Below are 25230 nucleotides of genomic sequence, written 5' to 3' on the forward strand. Positions count from 1 at the left end.
TGCTCCTTCCTTTGAAGGATATCCATCCATCTATTATCCAAACCCTTTTGTCTGGGGTCAAGTGTGGCTGGAGCCAATCCCACGGAAGCACCCTGGAGGGATGGCCAGTCCATCCAGGGCAAACACTTGTAAACCATTGCAGTAGAATGAATTATTATACAATGTATTTTTGGTTCCTAACCTATCCATTACTACTTATAAAACACTGCTGCGTGTGTGTGTGTAGTTAGGCCCAAGATAAAAGAACAGAGATCTATATGCATGTGTGTCTCCTCACCGCTGTGCACTGAGATGACGGGTCTGTGATGCTGTGTAAAGCTGAGACGTGGAGAGCTCTCCTGAGGGGATGGACTATCCATCTCTGTCTTCTTAACAGTGGGGGATATTCCTGAATTAGAGAGAAAGAAAAATAGAGGTAGATAGAGGGAAAGAGAGCTCACTTTGCCAATACAGAATTCTGCACATTCAGCGCCATTGTTCTGCGGAAGGACAAACTTTTCGGAGTCAAAAGCTTAGTCAGCTATTTAATGAGCAATGCATGCGTGGTCATTCTCGTCCCTGTCAGGTCAGTTAATCTGCCTGCAGATACTACAGCTGACCGCCGGGTGGCACACTATGCGAAACGGAATTTTTCCATTGCTGCAGTGCATTATAGAGTGTGTGTTGGACTCTCTTCTCTTGTTGCATCCAGACCGGTGGGATTATGGGAAAGTATGTTTATAGCCGACGATACGTCCCGGTTATTTAAGGTCAACCCAATGATATAGTCTCCATATGGATTTTCGAGAACACTGCTGCATTTAGCTTCCTCCCTTTACAAATTTTCCCAACAAGTGAATCATATATGTCTTAAGTTTCCAGTAATTGCTTTGTTTTCAAAGGGAGAATATGCAGTCATCTTTCCATCAATGTTTTAATACTGCTCGCGGTTGGCGCGCTGTCATTTCAGGATACAGATCACAAACAGTACGGTTTCGCTCACACGATCTGCCCTCAAATGAAATATCTACAGTTTTTGCTGAGAACGGGATGTCCCGTGGGGCCAGTCTTTATAACCAAGTGCTCACCAAATCTTAAACTATATGTACCTAAAAAGGCAGAATGATCTGATGGGCGACTGTTAGAAACTCGTTAGGATCGTCTAGACAGGAAGTGAGGTGGGCAGGGCCGGTCTCCTGCAGGGGGGCTGTGCATTTGGTAACCTGCTATTGAGTTTCTGATCTGAGATCAGTTCTGCCATTTCATATACAGTGACAGAGTTCTGCTGGTTATACATCAGCGGGGAGGGATGAAGCTGATCTCCTGAGATCTTTAGCAATGCCTGGAGGGTTTAATAGATATTCATGGGTGTGACATAAGCCAGATGCTATGCTAGGCCTGAAATGCCAACTCAGCAACTTTCTCATCTCGCGATTCTTAGGGGAATCAGGACAAACTTGCAGACTTCTTCACTCTTTCTCAAAGAATAAACCGTATTAACACTTATATATATACATATGAATTTTCATTTGATGATTTTTTTTCCTTGAGGACATTATAGTCAATGTAAATTCATTTAACTTTTAGCATATTTTAGTCACAAACAGTGCAGTGGACTACCACACAAGCACTTTTACGAATGACACGAGCATGCACAAGCTCTCGAAACCGAGATTGCTCATAGAAACTTTCCCCATATACATATCCAGAAGTGGATTACAGTATGGATTCTATATCTACTGCCTGTCCTACTTTCAGTGCAGTTTAGCTGGTTCAGCATAAAAAAAGAGCTGTCTAAATGGTTTAAAGAAATAGCTGTCAAAAGCACTGATTTCTCTATTTTAATCATTAGTTACGCTTCAACAAAGTGTGATTGTTGTGGTATGCAATGACACACAAGTTATTCCCATGAGCACAACATGTAAATAATGCATACATCTGTGTGCTTGCATTACACAGGGAAGGTTTAAAAGGAACACAATGTATATAGCAAAAAGAACACTGTATTTAGAACGCCGAAAACTAGCACCACGGAAAAACTTCTAGATCATCCATAGTAAGATCCAATCTCAGCGCTTTAGAAAGTTTCAACTGACACACTTCCCATAATGGTAATATACTATAGTAAGTGTGCACGCAAAATCGTCCAAGCATATACAGTAGGAGTTACTGGCATGCAAGGCTGCAATTCTGCTCCAAAGTGCAGAGGAGACAGCAGAACTGCTTTCTGCAGACTTTCACAAAAACGAGAGTTCATGAATTAATGAAGAATATGGCACTATGTTAAGGAAGTTGAAATCCAAATCTATTGTAAGCCTGCGATTTAAGACTTCCTTTACTGGAGCTGAAACCTGATCTGTTTGCCATCTAACTGTACTTTAAAAAGAGAGGACTAAGTTTGTCGAGATTGAAATCTAGAGCAAGGAGATGATGACAGAGTTCATGTTTTGCATGTATAAGGTCCTGGAGAAAAGAAGCACTTGCAGGTTGTCACGTGGTTGGCAAAGGTATGAATTCAATAAATCAATTTGAAACATATAATAAATACTTCCATTATACATCATGAAGTCAAATTAGCAGCCTAATAAGAGCTGCTTTATTTTACATAGCACGTAGCGGGACACATGTTGAGATCACATGCCAAACACTCACACTTTATCTTTTTGGTACTGTATTTGGAGGCATGCTTTTTCTCTTTTTTTCATCAGGCTTACGCCGATTATAGTTGACTGTAAATAGTGAATCTCAACAATGACATTTACAATTAAACATAAAACACTGAATACTAAAGATTAAATCATCAAAGCACATTTGATGTTATTTGACCCTTTATATATTTACTATTACTAAAGGACTGAACACAAGCTAACCTCCTTCCATCTCCTCTTGCCAGTTACGTGAACTGCTGGCGGGGGAGTTGGGTGAGGTGTAGTACTCGCCCCCTGGGCTGGTGTCTATATCGTCCTCCATGGATCCCGACTTGTGTCTCTTACTTCTGTGTGAGATGGATAGAGAGAGAGCATAAATTATGGAGAAAAAAGTAACCTGTAGTCCAAACCTTTTCAAGCATTTAACATAATTCTTCATGCGTTACAGACATACATCCTTCTTAAACGTCTGGACGTCCCTCAGCTCGGTTTTCCCAGACGCTCCACTACTGCAAGCAAACTGCCAACATTCACCTTTGGTTTCAGATTTGCAGTGTGTTTAATGGAAAATAAGAGCAATCAATCAAGACTGAGGCTTTGGCTCACCACATAATACTAATAAATCAAATGAAATGCCCTCAAATGAGCAGCAAACCTGAGCAAGGCGCTTTATTCCACACTCGCTTATTATTGTCAGGTGCATGTAAGGATGTAATTTGGTGATGTTTTTATTCTGCCTTTTGCTTGCCTGAGGTGTTTTTTTTGCCTTGATGCACCCTTGACCAATTTTATTATCAAGCATCAAAAGGCCTCTGGCTGCCTCTGTCTAATGCAGCCAATACAGCTGTTAACAGCCAACATTTATCATGGTGAGACACTGACAGGCACATATGAACGTCTCAAAGTCACGGCTAAGAACCCTAAAATCCTCTGCATCCTCATTTCGCTCCAAGGTTTGCATAAGTAGGCCAAAAAACGATTCTGGTTTGGACCAATCAGCAACCGCTGCAGGCTGTTCCAATCAAAGAGTAAGACCACCAAACTCAAAAACATCAGCTGGAGACTAAACATCTAAACCATGGCCTCAGTTTCTATAAGTTTTATAGATAAGTTATAGATTTTTGGTAGTTCAATGTTTGCCTCCTGCAATTGATTTTAACATGCGCCTTTATGAGAGCATTGTTACCATATAAAACCACACACGTGTGATCTATTGATGTCAAATAGGCCTACTTTAAGTTCTCAATCCAAATATTTATGGCTGTTACTCATAAAAATATAACAACATCAAATACCAAAGTAGCTGTGAATAATGCACTTGATATCAGAACACACAAAACAATCCGCAAAAATCTGTTTTTAATAACTGTATCATCCTCCGTGTTAGATTAAACAGCTGTTGACTGTCACGGCAATTTAATGTTTACATCATGTTCATTGTTTTTAATTTAGTTTCTTCTTTACAGTTTTCAGGACCACCTGACCGCCCGATGAGATGTGTGTTTTGAGGGGACGTATACATACTGTAGGACATAATCTAGAAAAATCACTATTTCTATTTAGCTGAACATAGTGTCCTAAAAACACAACAATCCGTTTAAAAATGCAATACTAAAGTGCATATCATGGTGCTGTCAAAAGTCATGTCAATTAAAGGTCCAATGTATAATTTTTTGGAGGATCTATTGACAGAAATGTAATATAATATATATAAATATGTCTTCAGAGGTGTATAAAGACCTTACATTATGAAGTGTTATGTTTTAATTACCTTAGAATGAGCTATTTCTATCTACATACACCACGGGTCCCCTTGCATGAAATTCGCCATGTTGTTTCTACAGTAGCCCTAAACAGACAAAGTGCTCTACAGAGCACGTTTTGTAAATATGTTGTCTTCTTCGGTGAAGAAGCAAAAACTTGATGACATCTAAGTCCTAGTGCTTCAAAGGGAAGGGGTGGAGTGAGCCGTTGGTTGCAATTCGCAACCTCACCGCTTGATGCCGCTAAATTTCATGTACTGCACCTTTAAGTACAGCACACTTTTGAAAATAAATAAATAGTTTTATAAAAGCTTCACTAACCACGAAGGCTACAATTGTGACCTATCAGTGTGTGTGATTTTTGCCTCCAAACCCTAGTTAAATTATGACCCTGTTGGCAGAACAAGTGAAAGTTATATCAACATTAAAAGAACACAGAGATCCTTTCACTGTGGCAGAAATGTGACAACACACAATGCTGAAGCTATCTCGTAAAGATGTTTGCTCACTGATTAAGATCAGACAAAACCTCTGGACCAAATCAGAGTTCGAGATCTCATCAAAGAAGGGTCAGCTTTCTCCTAATGTGAGAGAATTCTGCATGGCAATAAACAGATGTTGTTTCATTTTCTTGTTCTTTTGCAAACCACATAGGCAGGTTGGATTCATCAATAGCTTAAGGATAAAGTGGTTTTCACAAGAGGGGTCATGCAATCTGCAGACAGATGTTGTTGTGTGTGCGTGTGAAGTTGTGTACAGGAAGCATGTGTGTACTGACCCGCTGGAGGAGGTGCTGGGTAGGGTCCTCCTCATTCCCACACCTGATGGGTTCAGATCGTAAGCAAGATGCCCCTGCAGCTCTCCAAGGGAAAAGTTGGGCCCTGCGCCTGTCACCACCGGTACTGCGTGCACATACACAGAATCATAATAAACACAACATTCAACAGAAAGTGTTATTTTCACTCCTCTAAAACATAATTTGTCGCTGTCCTTCCAAAACCTTGGCTGTTTTTCAGTAAATGGTTATTTTTAATTGATATTGAATACTGTTTTGTTGTTAACTTTTTCATATTTTTTTTACAGGTCAGATATTTGCAAAATCCAGAGACACACAAAGGGTGATAAATAATAATAATTTATGTTATTGTATATTATATATACAAAATATGTAGATATGAGGTTTCAGAAGGACAGCAGTGATACTAGGAATTGTGTAGAAGTTTTCTGGTACATTTGATTTGTAAATGCTGATAAAATGATAACAAATGCACTCCGAGGCTTATATTTTCATCATCTGGTTTAATTACTCTGAAAAGTGGGTCAAGGAACAGTTTGTTGTTTAGACAAAACGCACTGGTCTCTTAGGACATATGCATAATGATTACACAACATCATATTAGACAAATAAACACATTATATTTGTCAACCCAAACCCAAAAGGGTCCACAGAATGAGAACATCAAAAAAAACTTGGCGTCCAAGTCTCTTCGGTGAACCACTGACGATAAGCATGAAACCACAGCATTTAGTTTTTGTGTCACACAGATGCATCGCCTCAGCTGCTACACCGTAGAACTCGACGCAAAGTATAAGATATTTGTCTCGGGCAGCTGACAGTTGATTTATGAATGCCTTTACCATCATATTTTATTCGCAATCCATCAACGTGTTTGTAGAAAGTAAAAGCGCAGTGATTAAACACAGGTGCGAGGGCCGCCCAGGCTCCCGTTCATTAACACGGGCCCTTATCTGATTACCAGTCAACAGGAAGTCTGCTGGGAAAAGAAAATAATTTCAGCTGAATGCAATCAATTATGTCGGATGGATTGGCGGGATTCTTTCTCTTCTAATGAGGAACGGTCAGGCTCGACATGAAGCAGCTGTGAAATTGACAGTTATGTGAAACACACAGGCGAGGCCTTGTGGGGAAACGAGAGTCGGGAGTGTTGAGAGAAAAGACGAAAACCCCAGGTGCTATATATGGGCGAACAAAATGAGTGGCTAAAATAAATACCTTCAAATGCATGCTGAGAAAAATACAAATTGACGTGGATGGAGGTAGGTTTTCAAATGATAATGATCTGAAGTTGATGTTCAACTGTATTTATTTCTGTAGTGTACTCCATTTCAGAGTCGTGACCCTCACAGATGCTTTCTCTAGTAGTTAAAGTCTTTAATTTGATTCGGTCATATCTACATCAGCAAGGGTAACACCACACCATCAGTTGCTGGAGAAAACATCTCAATACTGGAGCTACTAACAGCTGAGCTACTGTCTCTAGTAATTGAAAAGTCTCTTTTCTTAAGGGCTCCATATCTCGGCAGATTAAGATCATGTTCAATTATTTGGGACGAGATCGAAACCAACAGGCTTATGTGGGCCAGTAAAATGAATTCGCTGTTTACGGCAGCTGTGTGCAAACCAAACTTTTTAAAGCAAGTCAGTGCACTTGGCGGCCGTATTCATTACACCCCCGGCAGCATTTTCCAGTTGTGCAAGTAGACCTCAGATGTTCTTTAATTGGGAAATATAGAAACCTCCAAACGTGTTAGTCGAGATAACAGTGTGTTACAACAACACGCTTAAATCAGAAATGAAATCTAACATCATTGGTTTCTGAATTATGCGTCTACAGCATAAATCACAGTTTAAAGGGACAGTTCACCCAAAAATGTTGCCTATTTATTTAGCCAATTGTATGATTTCTACAACAGAAATACACAAATTGCAATTGGCAACCAATCAGATATTTCTTTGACTTCTTAGCTAGTATTGTTGTGTAACCACTCATAAGTCATTTAATAGCTAGACAGGTTAGATCAATTATACACAAATAGATCCCAGAGGCACTTTTTGTAATTGTATTAAAACAAATGATCTCACTTCTTGATACTTGCACCAGTTCTGTTACACTGAAGACCCCCGAAGTCAAAAAGCTCTCTTGAAACTCTGGAGCATCTGTTAAAACAAAAGAAAACATGGAATAAATGATGGATCTGTGCTTTTTAGCACGCGGATGTCAACCCCGTGTCATACACACAAAGACTCAATTAACTTTCCATTTCGAAGTCACTTTGGATTAAAGTGTCTGTTAAACGAATCAATGTAAGTGTTTTTGCCAGCACATAGGGGTTTGTGAGTTACGGACAACAGAAAGCTTTGGATGTTTAAAATTATTCTCACTTGCTTTTATGTTTATCGAAGCCATCGCACATCAAAAACATAACAGCAGAGTATCATGGGTAAAACTTTGTGTGTGTGGGTGTGGGTTTGCGAAGCCGTATATATGTAGGTTGAATTGAGTAAACAGGATGTTTGTATAGTGCAAGAGAGCGTTTATAGGACTGCACCGCACTGTACAAACGCTGCAGCCACACACGTATAGTCCATGCATGTTTGGTGCAGGTATTCTTGCATTCTTGCAAGTGTATTTGCATATGTGTGTGCTCTCTTACCCATGGTGGCCGCTCGACTGTCCTCCTGGTCTGAACCGATGCCTGTGCGAGGACTGCTGCTCTGTTCAGCTTCTGAGAGAGAGAGAGAGAGAGAGAGAGCGATAAGTCCCTACTCAGCAGATTCTCACAATAGATACAGAAGAGTTCAGGTCAATGCTCTGGTTTGGAACGCTAAACAAAATGAAGTGGTAACTGACTGTTCAAATCAGTTATCACATGGTTTATTATGATTTAATTGTATTATTTAATTCTGATCATTAAATATAAATGATATAATTTATTTATACAATAAATAGTGCTATGAAGGTTAACGTGTTGCTATTTGGATTAAATGTTGAACACTGTTATTTTGCAGTTCATTTATTTTTTATAGTTATTTTGCATATTAAAAATGATTTGAACAACACAGAAACAGAAGTCTATAGAAAGGTGCTTCTTTCAAATTGAATTAAAAAGACGTCCTATATGGATAACTAGACATTTAACAAAAAGTTGCATTAGGGCAAAATCAAAGCTTGCCATTTAACAATATATTCAATGATGCAGCCAAAAATATCCATAATTTTAATAATTTTATATTTAAAATTTGTGTGAGCACTGTCGAGTACAGTAGATTCACTTCCAGCACCAATATATAGATATTATATACAGTTGAAAGCAAAAAAATACAACGTTTATCCGAGAGCCTGAGTTTCTCATGAGGCAGCTTTTATCAACAAAAAAAAACTGACATGTGGTTGATCATTTCAGCGATAGCTGTCGTAATCTGACATAAGAACACATTTCTGTATAAACAGCAGAGAGAAAGAGAATACTCTGTATGTCTTATAATTATCACTCTTAGGTTACTGATACAACCACGTGCATTCTGATACCCGGGCAAAGCCTTGCCAAATGTCTCATTAGCCTTGTAAATGAGAAACACACCGTATATCAAAGTGGTCCAAAGCCATTCAAATATTCTTTTCAACTTGTTTGGCAATGACGAGAGTAATCTTGTTGAACCCTCTTCATTGGCAGTGCAGGGGGATTGTATTGCCAACGTGTAAACTCAATGAAGCGACGCAATAAAGACAAAACAACCTATTCCGAACCATTAAAAACCTTCCCGTTTGTCTGCGTTCCGGCTCTTTGCAGTGCGGATGTGAGAGAGAAACACAGATAAACATATCAAACTTGAGTCAAGAAGTGGCAGAGGATTTTCTGGATGTGGAATGAAAGAATGGTCGGGTTAACACAAGGACTCTGGCAGGCGTTCAAAGAAAAGCTTGCGCTGGATAAATAAATACAAGTCCTCCTTATCAGATGGGCCCCACGCCCCTGCCAGTTCAAAGCTGTGGAGAGTCCAAACGGCTGCACAAGTCTGAATTGTGGTCTGAAGGATTCGGACGTCAACTACAAACAACTGTTATGCATGGATATATATTCATATTTAGTTATTTATTTTTCTGTAAGGTGCCGGCTCACTGGCTCATATTGTTTTGTATGTGATGCCTGTGGCCTTAGCAGGCATCTTAAAGGGATACTCTAACCGAAAATTCTGTCATGAATTATTCACCCCTAAATGTTCTTCTGTTGAACAAATAGAACTATATTTGGAAGATATATCAACTGTTAGCAGCTGACAGTTCTATTGACTGCCATATAGCAGGACAAATGTTAGGAAAGCAAACAGTTCTGTGGAACCTTTGACTAGCCTACTATTTGCATTTTTTCTAGAAATGGTAGTCAATGATACCCCGGAAATGTCAGTTGCTAACATTCTTCCAAATATATTTTTTGTGTTAAACTGAACAAAGAAATGTAAACAGATTTAGAACAACTACAGGGCGAGTAATTCATGACAGACTTTTTGGGTGGAGTAAGCCTATCCCTTTAACAACTGTTAAGGTTTGGCCAACCAGGTTTAGCATAAAGATCCTGTCCCACAGGCATGAGAAAGAAGAAAGTGTAAAGATCTCTTTAATATCTTAATTGTTTCTTCTATTTTCCTTAACTCTTCTGTTTTGCTTGGAAATCAAACAGACCATGGTTATCTCACATGTGTCTTCTGAAATGTGTGTAAAATATTAAAAGAAACAAAGTTGATATGATATAAAATATAACTGAATGAATAAAGAAACTAACATGAGAACCAGGTTTAGCGTGGCTATTCTGATTTACCAGCATCAAATGAGAATTGATTTTCATGCAGACATAAGCCAGACTTTTTAGTTTGGAAGTACAATATGCAACCTAGACTTCCATCTGCCCGCTGGGATAATGACGACGAGTATGCTTCAAATATATGTGCACACAAGAGTGTACTTATGTTTTCAGAAGTAAAATACACATGCTTTGGGAAAAATCATTTTATAAACCTACAAATCTGTTTATGTTGAATGACATTTCAAAGGAGCCAGTTGGATCTGTGCCATATAACTTTGTGTTTTGATTATGAAAAATTGGATAGGCTTGCAACAGCGAGAGACAGATGGACGCTACAAGATGGAGTTTGTTCCAGAGGAGAGGAGCAATGCTTAAAATCACAACAAATTAAAAATAATAAAATAACCCAATACAACAACATAAACAAACACGTCTGTCATCGCAGCGATTCTGTGCAGGCCAGGATGATTAGCGCTGCCAGACGCACACAGGGACCCGCTCCAGTTCTCTCTCACTCAGCTTTCCTATTCCATAACTGTCTTCGGTACGCTCCTGCCAAAATCTGAAGCCGTTTGTAGGCAAGCAGCCCTCAAACCCAATCCCTGGCAGGGAGAATCGGAGGGAAGGAAAAATAAAAGTGTCAGTTTGAGGGAGAATTGGCACAGAGCACCTCCGACACATCTTAAAATGGCCCGTGTCAAAAAGGGCCAGTGAAACGGAGGGCACAAAAACATCAATAAGTGCTGCTGAACCTAATCGAGAGATCCATATTTCATCTTCTCATAAACCTAACAACAAAACGCAGATGGGAAACATGATGCAATAGTACTGAATAACGTCCATTTTGCCTCGTTTAAACGTTTGCCATTTTGTGAACTTCTATTTTAAAACCTTTCGGTAGCAAAGTCAACCAACGACATGACATCAAAGCCATTAGAGGAAAAGACTACAACCTTTAGCCTAAATGTAATCCTGACACGTGCTAGTCTAGTCGAATAACAACCCACAAATTATTTTCTAACCCATCGCTATTTCTTCCTCAACAGATAATTTTTGCCGCTGTACTCTGACCTCTGCTTTCTGTAATATCTTTAGCATCTTGACAATTTAATGGCCCACAGCTTAAGAACTTTTTGTCCTTGTACAGTATGTGCTTTCCATACTGAAACAGCAATAAAAGTGAGGTTACTTCTGCAGAAAGTTGTTGCTATTTCGTTTTAAGCGAGCTACAATTCTAGCCAGGAATCATTCATCGACAGCCATTTAAGTTTTTTTTCTGTTTTGGCAGACATTTCACGAGCACAGAGGAGTTTGCCGTTGGCAGCCATTTTAGATTTCTCTTTCTGCTGTCTGTATCTCTCACACTCTCTCTATCCCTCCCTCCTTCTCTGAAGCAAGAACAGTAAGCCTATGTAACCCTACTAAAGACTGCCAGCCTGCCCATGTGCCAACTCTGTGCGGGGCAGTAAAGAGTTAGAAAGAGACCCGACTAAATGGCCGCTGCCAAATGGCTGGCAGACACTCTGAGGATTCGCAAAAGTTGGAGTGGGCTGAGACAGAAAGTCACAGAATGAGTGGATGTTTAAGTTGTGGAAATGAACATACGTGAAAGACATTCCTATGCACTACCTCAGCTATTAAAGTGACTAACGGCTAAATAACAACATGAGCTATTACACGGTTAGACTGTGGCAGGAAAAGTGAGTGAAGTTTTACTATTTTGAGCTTTTAGAAAATAAGTGCAGCCTGCAGATTGAGTTCACAACACCGGTTAAACCTTTCTCTAGAAACACACTGATGGTACACTAACTCGGTTCAAAATAAAGTTAAAAATAAAACCCTTCCCTTGATAACTAGATAATATTATTTATTCATAGGAACCTCAAATGTTCAAATTCGCTGTTTTTCAGGAAATTGAAAAAACACTGTACTTTTTAAATTATTAAATACAAAGTTGACAAGCACTCTTCAATACGTTTTCATTGGTTAGATATTTGCAAAACTCAGATACAAACATAAAGGGTGACCAATGATAATGATTTACTGTACGGCAAAAAAAATGTAATCACAAAATATGGAGATACGAGGTTTCAGCACGACAGCAGCGATTCATAAATAAACACAAAAGAGATGAGCAAATAAAATGCTGTTTCAGTTACTATTTCCAAAATTGTGTAATGTTTCCAGTTACAAGGTACTTTTCCCAATCCTAAGTAGCACGGAGTGATAAAACACGTCATTGAGGGTTTATTGAACATTATATTGCATTCGCAGTTTCACAACTGAGGAAACCGTGGCTATTATTTTTCTTGTCTTTCTCTCTTTCTCTCTCTTAGTCAAATGTTGCTGTTTAAGATATGATACACTAAATTAAGTTGCTTGCTATAAATTGTTGCTGTCAGCGAAATGGAAATCTTCATTGTTTTTGTTCCGTATAAATACTGCACTAGTTACAGAATCAAATATTGTCATCTGATAATTTTTTTTAGAATATACAATTTGCAATATGCATTAAAGAAAAACACATGTCCCTTAGATTGCTCATGATAAATAATTTTATAAAGGTAGATAACAAGTAAGAGCGAGAGTACCCATCCAATATCATCAAACACAGCTGAACTGAGTGAGGAGAACAACCTTTGCTCTACCACACCCCAGTGTTCTCCATCACTCTGAGAGGTTATTCCCTGGAGGAGAGCGTTGCATCCAGAGACAATGAGACAGTTGGCTGGAGGTCATTCAGCTGCCGAAATACTGAAGCAATTATGAGCTGTTCCTTTACACTACAACTGTGGAATTTCATATGTAATAGAGCGCGAGCAGCCCTTGTTAACCTTGTGTTACTCACAATGCAAATGTTAACATTAATACTTCAGGCACCCTTTTAAGATCCTCAGATGCTTCACTGATTAAATCCTAGGCACTGTTTAGATGAGAGTCAAATCTCCTAAAATATTAAACTAAATAGACTGTAATATTTCAGGTGGCTTAAACCTTTCTCTAATGGTAGGGTCATTGAAGAAACCATTCATTCATGTTGTCGATTTCTCAAATGTGGCATCAGAAAAAATTTAAATAATATTTTCATTTTTATAGTCCAAAGTATGTTTGGAAAGCGTTTAAACCATTTAACCAAATTTAAGCAATCCTGCACATTCCTGACTCTCAAATTTAAGGAAATCAATGGAGGATCCAACGCCAACGATGATTGCTGAGCTGTATTAATTTCAGCTTTTTATAAATCACAGGTCACAACACAGCACCACCCAACACAACAATCAATGAATGCGTGTCTCATACAGTCTCTGTTATTTTCACTTTATATCTTTCTACATTTCTCTCTCTCTTTACTTCCTTCACTTCCCTACTTCCATCTCTTTTCTATCTTTTTCTCATTCTCTCTTTCTTCAACTCTCCAGATCGTTCTGATTTCATTGCTGATCTGTTATTTGCTGAGGACAAAACACAGTAAATGCAAATCACTAGAAAACAGTCTCTCTCTCTCTCTCTCTCTCTCTCTCTGCTGAGTGCATGAGACATCTTGGTAAGTGTTATTGATCTTGACCATCAGAGTCACAGCCACCCAATAAGTCATCTGCAGTAAAGAAGACTGCGTCCGTGTCAGAACTTTTTTATTAGGGGGAAATAGATTTTCAGAGGCATTTTTACCCTTAATCTTTAACTTTATGAATAAACAGTTAGCACACTGTGAGTTTTATATTGTAATGAAAATACTTTTTTAGTCAATTAACACAGAATACATTTTTGCTTTTTTAATTTATGAAGTAATTGTGTAGAGAAAAATGAATATGGCATCAATGAGCATTTATAAGTCTGGCAGACTGCACAGGCCCCAGGGCCTTCATGGATATGAATACACTGCTTAACCGGTAATCTTAATATCTCATGAACATCAGTGTTTCTGCTAAATTCAATGCAGACCCTTAAAAATGGGAAAGAGCCAGGTTAAGCGATATGAGCAGTACTGCAGCAGGCTTTTTTAAGATCATCAGGTGTCAACAAATGCTTCCTCGCTCCTTCATTTCAGAGATCAAACACCTGATGGGAAAGGGGGGAAAAACATACAGCACTTCAGAAAAGAGCGTACGTGAGTGAAAGAGAGAGATAAAAGAGAGCGAGAACATCTACTCTTAAATCTTTCTGTGAAGTTGCTGAGGTAAGGGGAACAGGGTCGATGCAGCAAAGCTGTCGTTTAGTGAAGGAAGCTTTTGCTTTTATGTGGTCCAGCGAGCTGGAGGTAATATGAGAGTCCGAGAGAGTCGAATAAATCATAATTTCAATTTTTAAATGAATTTTTTATTCATTATTTTGTTAAAAGACAAACAAAACTTTAAAAACAAACACATTTTTAAAAATGATATAATAATATTAAACATGATATAACTTTTAAATATTGTAATATTACCTGACAATAATGTAAAAACCATGTCCAAATTCCAACAGCTGCAAAAGCCAAATGACAGTCTTTACCTTCTCATCCAAACTACTGGGGGGGGGGGTCTCTGAGGAAGGAGTGGGTGAGTGATGCTGAGAGGAAAATAGTAGGTGGGGTATAATTGGTCAATCTGAACTTTTCTACTAGATTGCAGCTTCCTGTGGCAGAGGGGCATTTTGGGGTGAGTCTGACAGTAATAACACACCCAGCACCTATTTGCTCAATCTGAACGCCTAGACAAATCACAGCCAGCTGCTGGAAGACAGGGGAGGCCAAGAGTCACACTGTAGGACACACACACACACACACACACACACACACACACACACCTATGGATCATATAAATCCTGAAGTCAAGTGTCTAACTCAAAAACTCAAAAAGGAAACCTGTTTGAAAACATTATTTTTGCAAAAGAGTTTTGGTGATTCCAGTTACATACAGTTTTCAAACTTTAAACAGCTCATCTTTTTAAAAAGCTGTAAGAATTGTAAGCTAATAGTTTACAAATGTTCTTAAGACAAAGACAACCCCACAGACAGTATATCTTAACCATAAACAAAGGATATGTGTATGCAGCGCTATTCCAAACACATGACAAGGCAAATTGTTTTTTATGAAAAACATTTACACGTCAATTCACCATATACCCATTGAACTGACTACACACTTATGAGATAACTACATTATAATCATCTCGTTTCTCTCATCAGTGAACAATACTGGCTCAACCAAGCATTTTACACTTCTGAAAATATCTACACAAACTGGCTTCTTTTATCATTAAGTCTGTGTTAAGATGTCTTTTTTATCATTTAATAACCGGCATGTAATTCCAAACCTGTTTGATTTTATTTTTGCAAAAGACAAAAGAAGACATTTTAAAGAATTCAGGTAATCAAGCAACATTGGACCCGATTGACTTCCGATTTACACACAGGTGTAACGGTGCTATACAGTACATTTGAAAGACAACAAGAAGATTTTTGGACTGGTAAAGTGCCTACCAGCTCAGGAGGTCCTTTACTGTGGCCCAGAGAGTCATTCAACAACAATAGAGATTGAGGCTGAAGTTGAAGAGGGCACTCTGGGGCTTCACTCGCATTGTGAGCGAAGAATTATAAAGCTCCTATTTTTTCTGCTTTTCCGCAAGCCACAATATAAAAACCAGATGTGAATGGCGTATTCCTTTCAAGTTATTTTTGGATGAGTTTCATAGACATATTAAAATATATATTTATATAAAATGGCTTGAACCACCCACCATAGCCTTTGGATCAGCTATAAAGCATTCTGCCTGCAATTTGAGCATAGCATGTCATTTGTGAGGACTCATGCAGAGCGCACAACCCCTGGCATGGGTTATTATGATGGTATATGATTCTGCACACACGTGGAATGTACCCAAATTATATGCACATGCATTATACAAATGCATGTACATTATGCATACACTATATACAAAAAGATATCATAAGCAGACGCTACGAAAATCAGCATTGCAACTATTTCAATACGTGTAATTTACGTCTATGGTGTGTGTGGGAAAGCCTTCACCGGCTAACAAGCCTTGCCGCCGCTGTCCAATATTTCCATGATTATGGGGACGGAATTGAGAAAAGACTTAGCTTGGGTTTCCATCAAAACATTCACTGACATCTCTAATTGGCCGTCAGAGCAAACGAGACAGGAGGCTAGAGAAGGTCATGGCATCCGGGCATCTCTCAGGGCACATCGCCCGGCTTACTCTCCATCTCCATTCCAGGAGCGGAAGCAGGGCAGTCTGGGTGGGCGCAGGGAGGGTGTTTGGTTTGGAGAGGGCTCCAAGGCCAAAGTTGGGCCTCACCCTCTAAGTTACTTCCCCATTTCTTAACGGCACAGTATTTTTTTTCTAATGGCGGTTTCTTATGCCTGGCGTATGTGGTCAGAGATCCATAATAAATAGTAAAGTTCCTCCACTGAGGTCTGAGAGGCAGCAATCGCCTATGATCTGACACCCGGGTCTCCGGTTCCCGCCCTGCTTTAACAGACTTTACCGGAATGGGCCGGCCACAGAACCAAAGCCACTGAAATGAACACAAACAATGGAACTTCTTTAGGAACCACAACAATAGTAGCTGATATCCTGCCTTTTGCATACATTTACATGAAACTATTCTAATTGTTCAGGGATTTATTTGATGTTAAATATAAGATTGATCACATTTTAAATGGGAATGTATTGGTACGGATGCAAGAGGCATGTGTCAACAGTAGGGGGCAGCGTTGTTGGAACAAGTGTCATATTGATGGATGGTGAACAGCAAGGTTTGTGATGAGACTGCCTAGACATGTGACATTTCCATTCTCAATTCCACAGACTGATATTGATCACAATACTTATCTAGCTTAGGTAATGCACTGTAAGGCAACACTGTGTTTAATGCACAAATCTAAAAATGTTTATACTGTTTGAACCAATCTATTTTCATTACAGATGTACAACTAAATAAGTCATTTAGCAAAATGAAAGTCTATTAAAAAGAGTTTATTTCATCTTGCAAAACCAAACTCATAAAGCTGTCCAGTTCGGTCAGCGCACAAGGCTGCAGCCAAACGCAGAAGCTTTTCATGCCTCCGCCACATGTCATGTCATGTTTGTTCTTCATGTGAATTAGGGGAACCAGAAAATCAAGCCGGGTGTCTGAGGGTGCAAACCACCCTTGGTGGTTTGCATTGTGGTGGAGAAGCGGCTGTGTTCCCTGTCTGAAACACAGATACACACTGGCCGTTTCTGTCGCTCTCTGCCTCGGGCTGCTGGATCCTCCCGCCGTCACGTGGCAGTCTTCAGTGCGGCTTGGCTGCGTGCAACAGGCTCTCTGTCCAGGCCTGATGAGGGCTTTCCTCATTCAGAATGCCTGGAAAACCTTCACTGGCGGCTGTGTAGTCCGAGCCCTGACATGTTGTGATTCATCTTAACCGTTTTGCTTTTTCAAAGCAAAGTGACAAAAATAATTGAGTAAGTTGTATGGAGGTTAACTAACGTCATTCAGTCAAAAATGTAACTTCCTTCAATGTTACAATACTTTTGCATATTACAGCTTGAAGTGCAAAAAAACGAATGCAACATAGATGCAACGTTTGAAAGACGTAACACTTCGGTTTGCACTGAAATGTAACTGTGTTAAATGCTCAAATCTCAAAATCAAATAAAACTATTAGGTTAACTAACGTCATCCAATAAAAAAAGTGATGTGCTACCTTCAACGTTACAATAATTTCGCATATCACAGCCTGATGCAACGTAGCTGCAACGTTTGAAAGAAATCCATCTAGCACATGTTTACATAATGTAAACAATAAAAAAACGAGGCATTAGAGTAAACGGGCCCAGTCACGAATCTAAAGCGTAACGGTTATCTTTCCTCACTTTTTCTGTTCTCGCTCACTCGGTGCACGTCACTTCTCCGCAGGCGGGTCGATTATCAGTCCAGACAGAGCATTACTACTGCACTCTGTTTTTACTCTGATTACACCGGCTGCACGTTGCAACCGATCTTCTATCTGATTTACTTGAAACATTTCCATTTAAACCAAACCGTATTCGCGCTACCCAGTCTGACAACGTGACTGAATCTGCAACTTCGCAGACGTTGTGAACGTGACACCCAACCGTATGTGGCACAGATTCGATCTCATAAAATCCTCTCCTCAACATATGGCGGTAATACATCAAAAGCTCGACCTCTGTATACTCTATAGTGATTGTAAACATACATAGAGAGAATATGCATTTATGTGTTGAATATGACACTGTCCTATTTAACTGGAGAAAGTGTGTAAGACAGGAAGAGCACGCAGCACAGATATTACAAACAGCGACGTAGCACTGCTGTCCTCAGATGCCCTTTTTCTCAGTGCAGGCCGTCTGTGCTCCTCCTTCAGCAAGCTCACTTTCCCTCGCTCTCCCTGCCATCGATTTTGCCTCACTCCCTCTCTTGGATTTTTATGATATGCTTTCTGCTACAATGCAGCAATGTGGCAAACATTAACATTAACCTCAAGCCATCTGGACCACTCGTTATAAAAAGAGCAATATCTGCTCTTCAACCCCCCCTCAGTCTCTAACTCTATTTTTTATTTCTCCTCAAAGCCACATTAACCTACTTTAGCAGTTTCCTGAATGTTGTCCAAGCAAACGCTGCATTTGATGAAAAGAATTATAGATCTTGGAAAGCTTCAAAAGCAGGAGTCGATAAAATTAAATACACAAATTGTGAACGTTCAAGCAAACTACCGTTTTCTAAACTCCTAAAACAGGGTTGGGTATTTACTTTAGGACACACATTAGCACAACGTCTATATGAACGAATTACACAAACGACAGATAATTGCATGCAATAAAGACGATGAGACTCAAAGTCAAATCATGGCTAACGTCTTAACCAGATGTCAGAAGTGACTTAACACAAGCCACAAAGTCGCAATTAGCTTAAACTGTAAATCAAGCACATTGTGTCTGTGGAACATTTCAGCCCGAATTTCCACAGATCACCACAGAGCATCTTTCAATGTGTCCCTCCATCAATCTGAGTAATGTGCAGAAATAACAGACATTATGGCGGAGAGCTGAGCCCCAGCAGGTCCAATGAGCTGCTCCTACAGAGTGCTGCAGGGACCTGGGCGGCTGCATGCTGTGTTATAAATAGTATGGAAAACCCTGATCAATATTAGAGAGACAGACAGCATGAGGCAGCCAAGAAACTCAATCTCTGGTCTCATGCATGCATGTGTCTGGCTCTGAGTGCTTGCAGGTATTCTCGGCTATGGCAAACACATATACTCACTAAGAAACAATAATTTGCAATGCACAGAAAGTACAGTGCAGAAAGAAAAAAACTAAAATGGCCGACAATTGGCTGTACTTGTTTTGGGCTTGTAAGTCCTCATGAAAAGTTAATTTGGTCAACATTTCATTTCATTCCTGTTTTCGGTTGGTAAGTGGTGATGTAAGGAATACCGTTTCCAGGTCCAAGCATCTATTTATTTCAAGCAGGGCTACAGCTTAAACGGCTGTAAATGAGCACTGTTTACTTCATTGCATATTTAAGCGGAGCATTTATTAACTCACAGTATACACTACAGTCTCCACGCTTACGGAATCTCCGACATCAATATTTGAATAAATTATGAAAAATGTATAATTGACTGGCCATGTGGGATTACGTTACGAAGATAAAGTTTAGGATTGTGGTTTTCCAACCCTATATTAGCATTTTTCGTCATTTGCCTATAGCATCTTATTGAGCGTTTGGAACAGTTTATGACCTTCTATATATGGTGGTGCGTGACGTCAGACTGAACAACTGAATTGACAATAACTGTATTATTAATATATCTGATTATCAATATTGTGTTAATAATACACATATGATAAAATCATACATAATTCAGAGCCAGTGCCTGGTTGACACTTCAATAGAAGTTAGTGATTTACAAGCATTTGGTCAAATGCTTAAATGTTAATGTGACATGTGAAATTTTGCCTCAAGAGCCACTAAGGTTACATACTTAATATTAGATTAATCAACTCAATATGATTGGGAAATCACAAAATAAAAGATGAATTAAACTGACTTTTTATTTCAGTACATGTCACAATAATATTGTCATCGTGAAATATTTTGGCCCGATATAGACTAAAAGTCACATTTTGATTCATTTGGGTCTGTAAGTTCTCATCACATAAGTTTGGTCACTTTTTCACTCGACAATTTACAGTATCTGGCATTTCCTCACATTGTGATCTTTTTTATGCTCTGGCAAAAACAAAGAGAAACAATGAAACAAAGAAAGAGAGAGACAGATGAAAGGCAAGAGCGAAAGTATGAACCCGGAGCACTCAGTGAGAAAAGGCCAGTGTACATGTCAGTACTACGACTTTTAGTGAGCAGTTCTTGTGAGGACAAAATATGAACTTATTAACTAGACATTTTTTGAGGCACAGTCGGAGAGAACTGTTGCTCTAAAAGGATTGTTTTTTATAATCACTCAACATAAAGACTCAAGGTTGATGAGTATATTATTTTGGGACTCTACTGTACACCTAAATAACACATGTTCAAACTGACTTCTTTGTCTACCTCAAACTCTCTCACTGTTGCATTTTTAAGTATTTTAAGTTTAAAATATTATCACATTAAAAGTGTGTTGAGATCCATGTATACTGCTCTTTTTTGTTGTCTTCCATCTATTTCTCTAATTGTGGAGGCCTCAAATAACTTTGAAGTGGGCCATAAGTTAACAAAAATAGTTATAACAAGACAAATAAACAGAAACATAAATTCAGTTCAATTCTTAGTGTACACATACATTTTCTATCTATGTCAAGTTCTAGATTATTTCATTGGTTATTAATGTGGAAAAGGGGGGACCTTGAGGTCAAAAAGGTTGAGATCCATTGGTCCAGCACCAAAATATGTCTGATGTCAATGCCCCTATAGAAACACATTATATAGACAAATTATTTTAATTATACCTTCCACAAAAAACTGTATCTGTTAGTGGGTTTTCGGAACTTGCATTGAAAATATGTTCAGTATTACCCACAATCCTTTGCGTAAGCCCCAGTGCAGATAGTATGATTCTGATTGTTGAGTACAATAAAGGAAATAGTAGTATATGACTCAAATTCCGATCAATTCCTATTCATGTAGTCAAATCTCATCTGAGCTGTTATCTATCTAGTATGCATGTTTCAGGGAAATTTATGGGGTAGAAATACCTAGAACAGACTAAGGGCTGAACGAAGATTTGTGGGTGAGGTGTGTGTGGGGGGGGGGTTGTAGTGTCACGGAGGAGCGCAGCTGTGTAACTCAAACCTCCGAAACAGCTGGTGCCAGCATTTTCTCTCTCCACCTAATCCCCCAGCATGCCATTTTATTCCAAATAAACAGACATAGAGAATGTTCCATATTTTTCAGGGTGGGCTTAAGCATCCCAGCATAGTTAGCATAGAGATTTTCCTGCCTTCAATCACATTAATAAGCAATGGGACTGAAAGCGAAAGTGAGAAAAAAGGAAGTGAAAAGAGCGGAAAGATCGACCCTCTCTTTCCAGGCCAATAATATTAGGTCTCTTGGCTGATCCTTATAAAATGTGATCTGGATTATATGAAGAAAAGCTCCTTCTTCAAATCGCTGTGTAAATGGGACCCTCACGCTTGAAACACATGATGACCCTCTTAATTCAGCTAGTTTTACCTCAGACGCACTATAAAATGTTGAAGAAGTGAAATGTGCAGTTTGTATTATAAATCCTGAGTATGTTTCCTGAATTCTTGAACGTCACTGTGTGTGCCAAAATAAACAAAGAACTTCTTATAGTCTTTCCTAAAACAAGTCCTATGACATGTTAATTGCATGTCAGTTCAGTTATCCTTTAAAGTTTGCAGACCCTCCCATACACACCTGTTGTTTTTCTTATTTCGAACATTAGAATTTAGATTGGAAGGAGGGATATATATCCAGACACGAGGGTTGACTGATCTAATCATACAGGTCTTTTATTGAGAAATTATGATTTTTTATTTTTTATAAAGCACAGAGCAACATGACAGAATATATAATATTTGCCCTTTTTTACAAATCAAAATTCATGATTCATTCTGATGTAATGTGAAGCTTCACACAGATACGTATCACTGGCATATCAAATCTTTACACACACACACACACACACTTGTTATTGTTAGTTATATGAGGACCTGTAATATAAGGTCCATTGCTACACCTTATAGTCCAAGGACAAATTTTATAACTGGGCCTCATAGCCAATGGGCCCAACGAGTAGGCAATTAATATTTTGCAAATAGCAAAGTGCTCCAGACCTACTGTGCCCTGGGCAGGGGCGCAACTACTCAGTGTTAGGGGGTATGCAGAAACAGGTTTGGCGCCCCCCCCTAAATAAAAAAGTGTGCCGGACATCATCATGTATGGGCTTGAAATAATAAAGGTTTATTTTAAAAGTATATCAGACAGCTACTGTAAGCCTACCATAATTATATGGTATATGGACACAAATATATAAAAATTTATTCATGGAAATTTCTCTGCCATTTCTTTCTTTTTGCCGTATCTAAAACGTACCGAAACGTGACACAAGTGTATCGTATCGAACCGAACCCTGAATTTTGTGAACCATTACACCCCTACCTTTTCCATATTAATAATATTAAGAAATTAATCTGTTGGTATCAAGTTGGTTTCAAGCTCCCTCTACACTTCCACCTAATGTTAGACCTACCTGTTGCTTTCCCCTGTCTTTCCTGATCCACCACCCTCACACCTGAATAAAATGAACTCGCTGTTAAATATAGCAGCCTAAATAAAATGTTTAAATCAGCCTAGGGATGGCATCAGATAAGACAACTATTATGCAGTAAGGTTGTGCTGCTGTTGAAATTACATTAACATTTGGGATTTTAAAAAGTACAAATATGACACACACACACACATATAGAAAAGTAATTACAGGGTCACATCTCTCTCTGTTTAAAGGTCTGTGCTGATATATATACATACATACATACATACATACACATATAGCACAGATCTTTAAAGAAGGAGAAATGTGGCCCTAATTACAGCTTCCATGTCACCCAGCAGATGTAAAGTAGCCTGTATGTCTGACAGCACAGCTGAGCTAACATGAAGCTAATGGTAAAAAAATCCATGATAAACCAGCCTTATTGCATAAGGAATGTTTTCCAGCTTCTAGTCATTTATTGTGCATGCTACCTTATATTTACCAGTTCTTAATTTACTTTAATAAAATTGCTATACGTCATGCATGGCATTGGTGCAATAGGGTTTAACCAAAATCTAAATGTAGATATCAGCAGCAACATTATTTTGCATTAAGTTAGCAAACACTTGCCAGTCAATATTTATATTTGCAAGCCTCCAAGTTTGGTAGCAAATCTATTCATGATTCCGACGGTCGATTGCACAGCAAGCTCGCTAGCTAACGTTAGTCTGTTAACATGAATATTGTATTTGCAAGAATAGACGTCACATTTTAAATCCTACCTGTTGCCTTTCACCATCCACGTATTTAGCTGCTGTCGCATCCCTTGACAGGCCATCTCCTATTTCTATCTTTCTTTTTCTATGTTTAGCCCCGAAGGCTTTTTTGGTTTATCCATCTTTTTCTAATTCAAATTTCAACGACAACTCACCAACGTTACTGCGTACTTAACGTAACTCACGGCGCCCCGCCCACTTGCGATATTACCCTTCTATGTCTAAATAAATTATATGATGGAATCTTATGAGGGCACCGGTGCCGCCTAGCCTGTTAGTCCTCTTAAATGTATATAACTTTTTATATATACAATAACTTATACAAATTTTATAAAAATGTATATAACTTTTACTATTTCACATTTTTAAACCATCGCGTTGGCGCCCCCCATGGTGTGGCGCCCCTATGCGCCGCATATAGCGCATACCCACTTTTTGCGCCACTGGCCCTGGGAGACCAGAGTTCGAGTCCCGGCTCGGCGTCCTTTCCCAAACCTACTCCCCTCTCTCCTCCCAATCACTTCCTTGTCTCTCTCCACTATCCTCTAACTAATAAAAAAGAAAAAGCCTCAATAAAAACGTTGGAGTTATTGTGTTGACCATGACCTGTTCTGACAGAACTCCAAAGAAAACCAAATGTGAAATTGACTCTTTTCCAAAATCAGACTCACATTGCCAAAATGAGCACCACAGGTCAACATGATAACTACAATGAGGCTCTGAAAGCCAAAGGACGGTCACCTAGAAAGGCGGTGCATGACACAACACAATATAACAACCCACATGGGCAGTGAGCTATCCCAGTAAATGTATGAATGACATGTGGCAACATGCAAACATAAACAAACCTAAACGCAGGTTCAGATATAAACTTAGGGTGTCAGGTGGGGAAATAAATAACATGCTACTGATATGTATAAGCCGGGCTAAATTAGGGATAAGAGTGAGGCTACGAACAGCCCTCCCCCAAAAAAGATTGAGCTACCTGAGTCCTGGTAACATTCAACCATAATATCTGACAAATGAATGGGGAGTAGCTCAACTTGCAAAAACTCCCCAAAGCAAAGTCCAAGAGGCAGCCATGCCTCTGGTGGTGTGAGCTCTATGCTCTAAGCTCCCCTGGGGGCTTAAATTCATATGCCATGGATATTGCATCCACAAGCCAATGAGAGAGGCATTATTCGGAAATGGGGTTTCCCATGTGTGGTTGGGCCCAGGAAAGGAATAGCTGATCGCTCTTTTTAATATCATAAGTCGTGTCAATGTTAACCCGCAGGCCACACACAGGACACTGAGGGTTTAACCTCTCCATTCTCCACAGAGGAAGAAGGAGATGGGTGAAAAGAGGACAGCTCAATCCCCTCACTTGTCACTGCTGGAAAGCATTTAGGCATAAAGGCCCGGTTAGACCTAAGAAAACTAACTCAACGGAGATAGTATTTAGCGCACGAGGAATAAACAGAGAGTGCATAAAAAAAGACTGAACCAGATGCAATGCTGTCTTGAAGGACAGATGTTGAGAGAAATGTCTCCCAGAGGCACAAAAGGCAATGTTGTGACAACGCCTCCAGTAACATGATGAGGTCTCAGTCTCAACGGCGAGCATCCTTCATGAACCTGTAAACGAGGGAGTGTTGTCCCATCAATGTGCCATCAAACCCAACATGAGACGCAGTGATAGGTGCTAAATAGACCTTAATAGTAGACAAAAATAACAATA

General features: G+C 39.2%; 1 protein-coding gene across 3 annotated transcripts in view; it reads right to left on the reverse strand.

Moving 5' to 3' along the window:
* The window catches only part of nfic (nuclear factor I/C), an 86289-nt gene that overhangs the window by 18561 nt on the left and 42498 nt on the right, over nt 1-25230 (reverse strand). For all 3 annotated transcript variants that reach the window (XM_079468070.1, XM_079468069.1, XM_079468071.1), the window contains exons 3-7: nt 7847-7918; nt 7275-7349; nt 5169-5292; nt 2850-2974; nt 278-388 (exon numbers count right to left, since the gene is read on the reverse strand). In XM_079468070.1, the coding sequence (XP_079324196.1) occupies nt 278-388; nt 2850-2974; nt 5169-5292; nt 7275-7349; nt 7847-7918 (507 nt within the window). The remainder of the gene's footprint in view (nt 1-277; nt 389-2849; nt 2975-5168; nt 5293-7274; nt 7350-7846; nt 7919-25230) is intronic.

This window comes from Barbatula barbatula (genome assembly GCF_947034865.1).
Source record: "Barbatula barbatula genome assembly, chromosome: 11".
Lineage (NCBI taxonomy): Eukaryota > Metazoa > Chordata > Actinopteri > Cypriniformes > Nemacheilidae > Barbatula > Barbatula barbatula.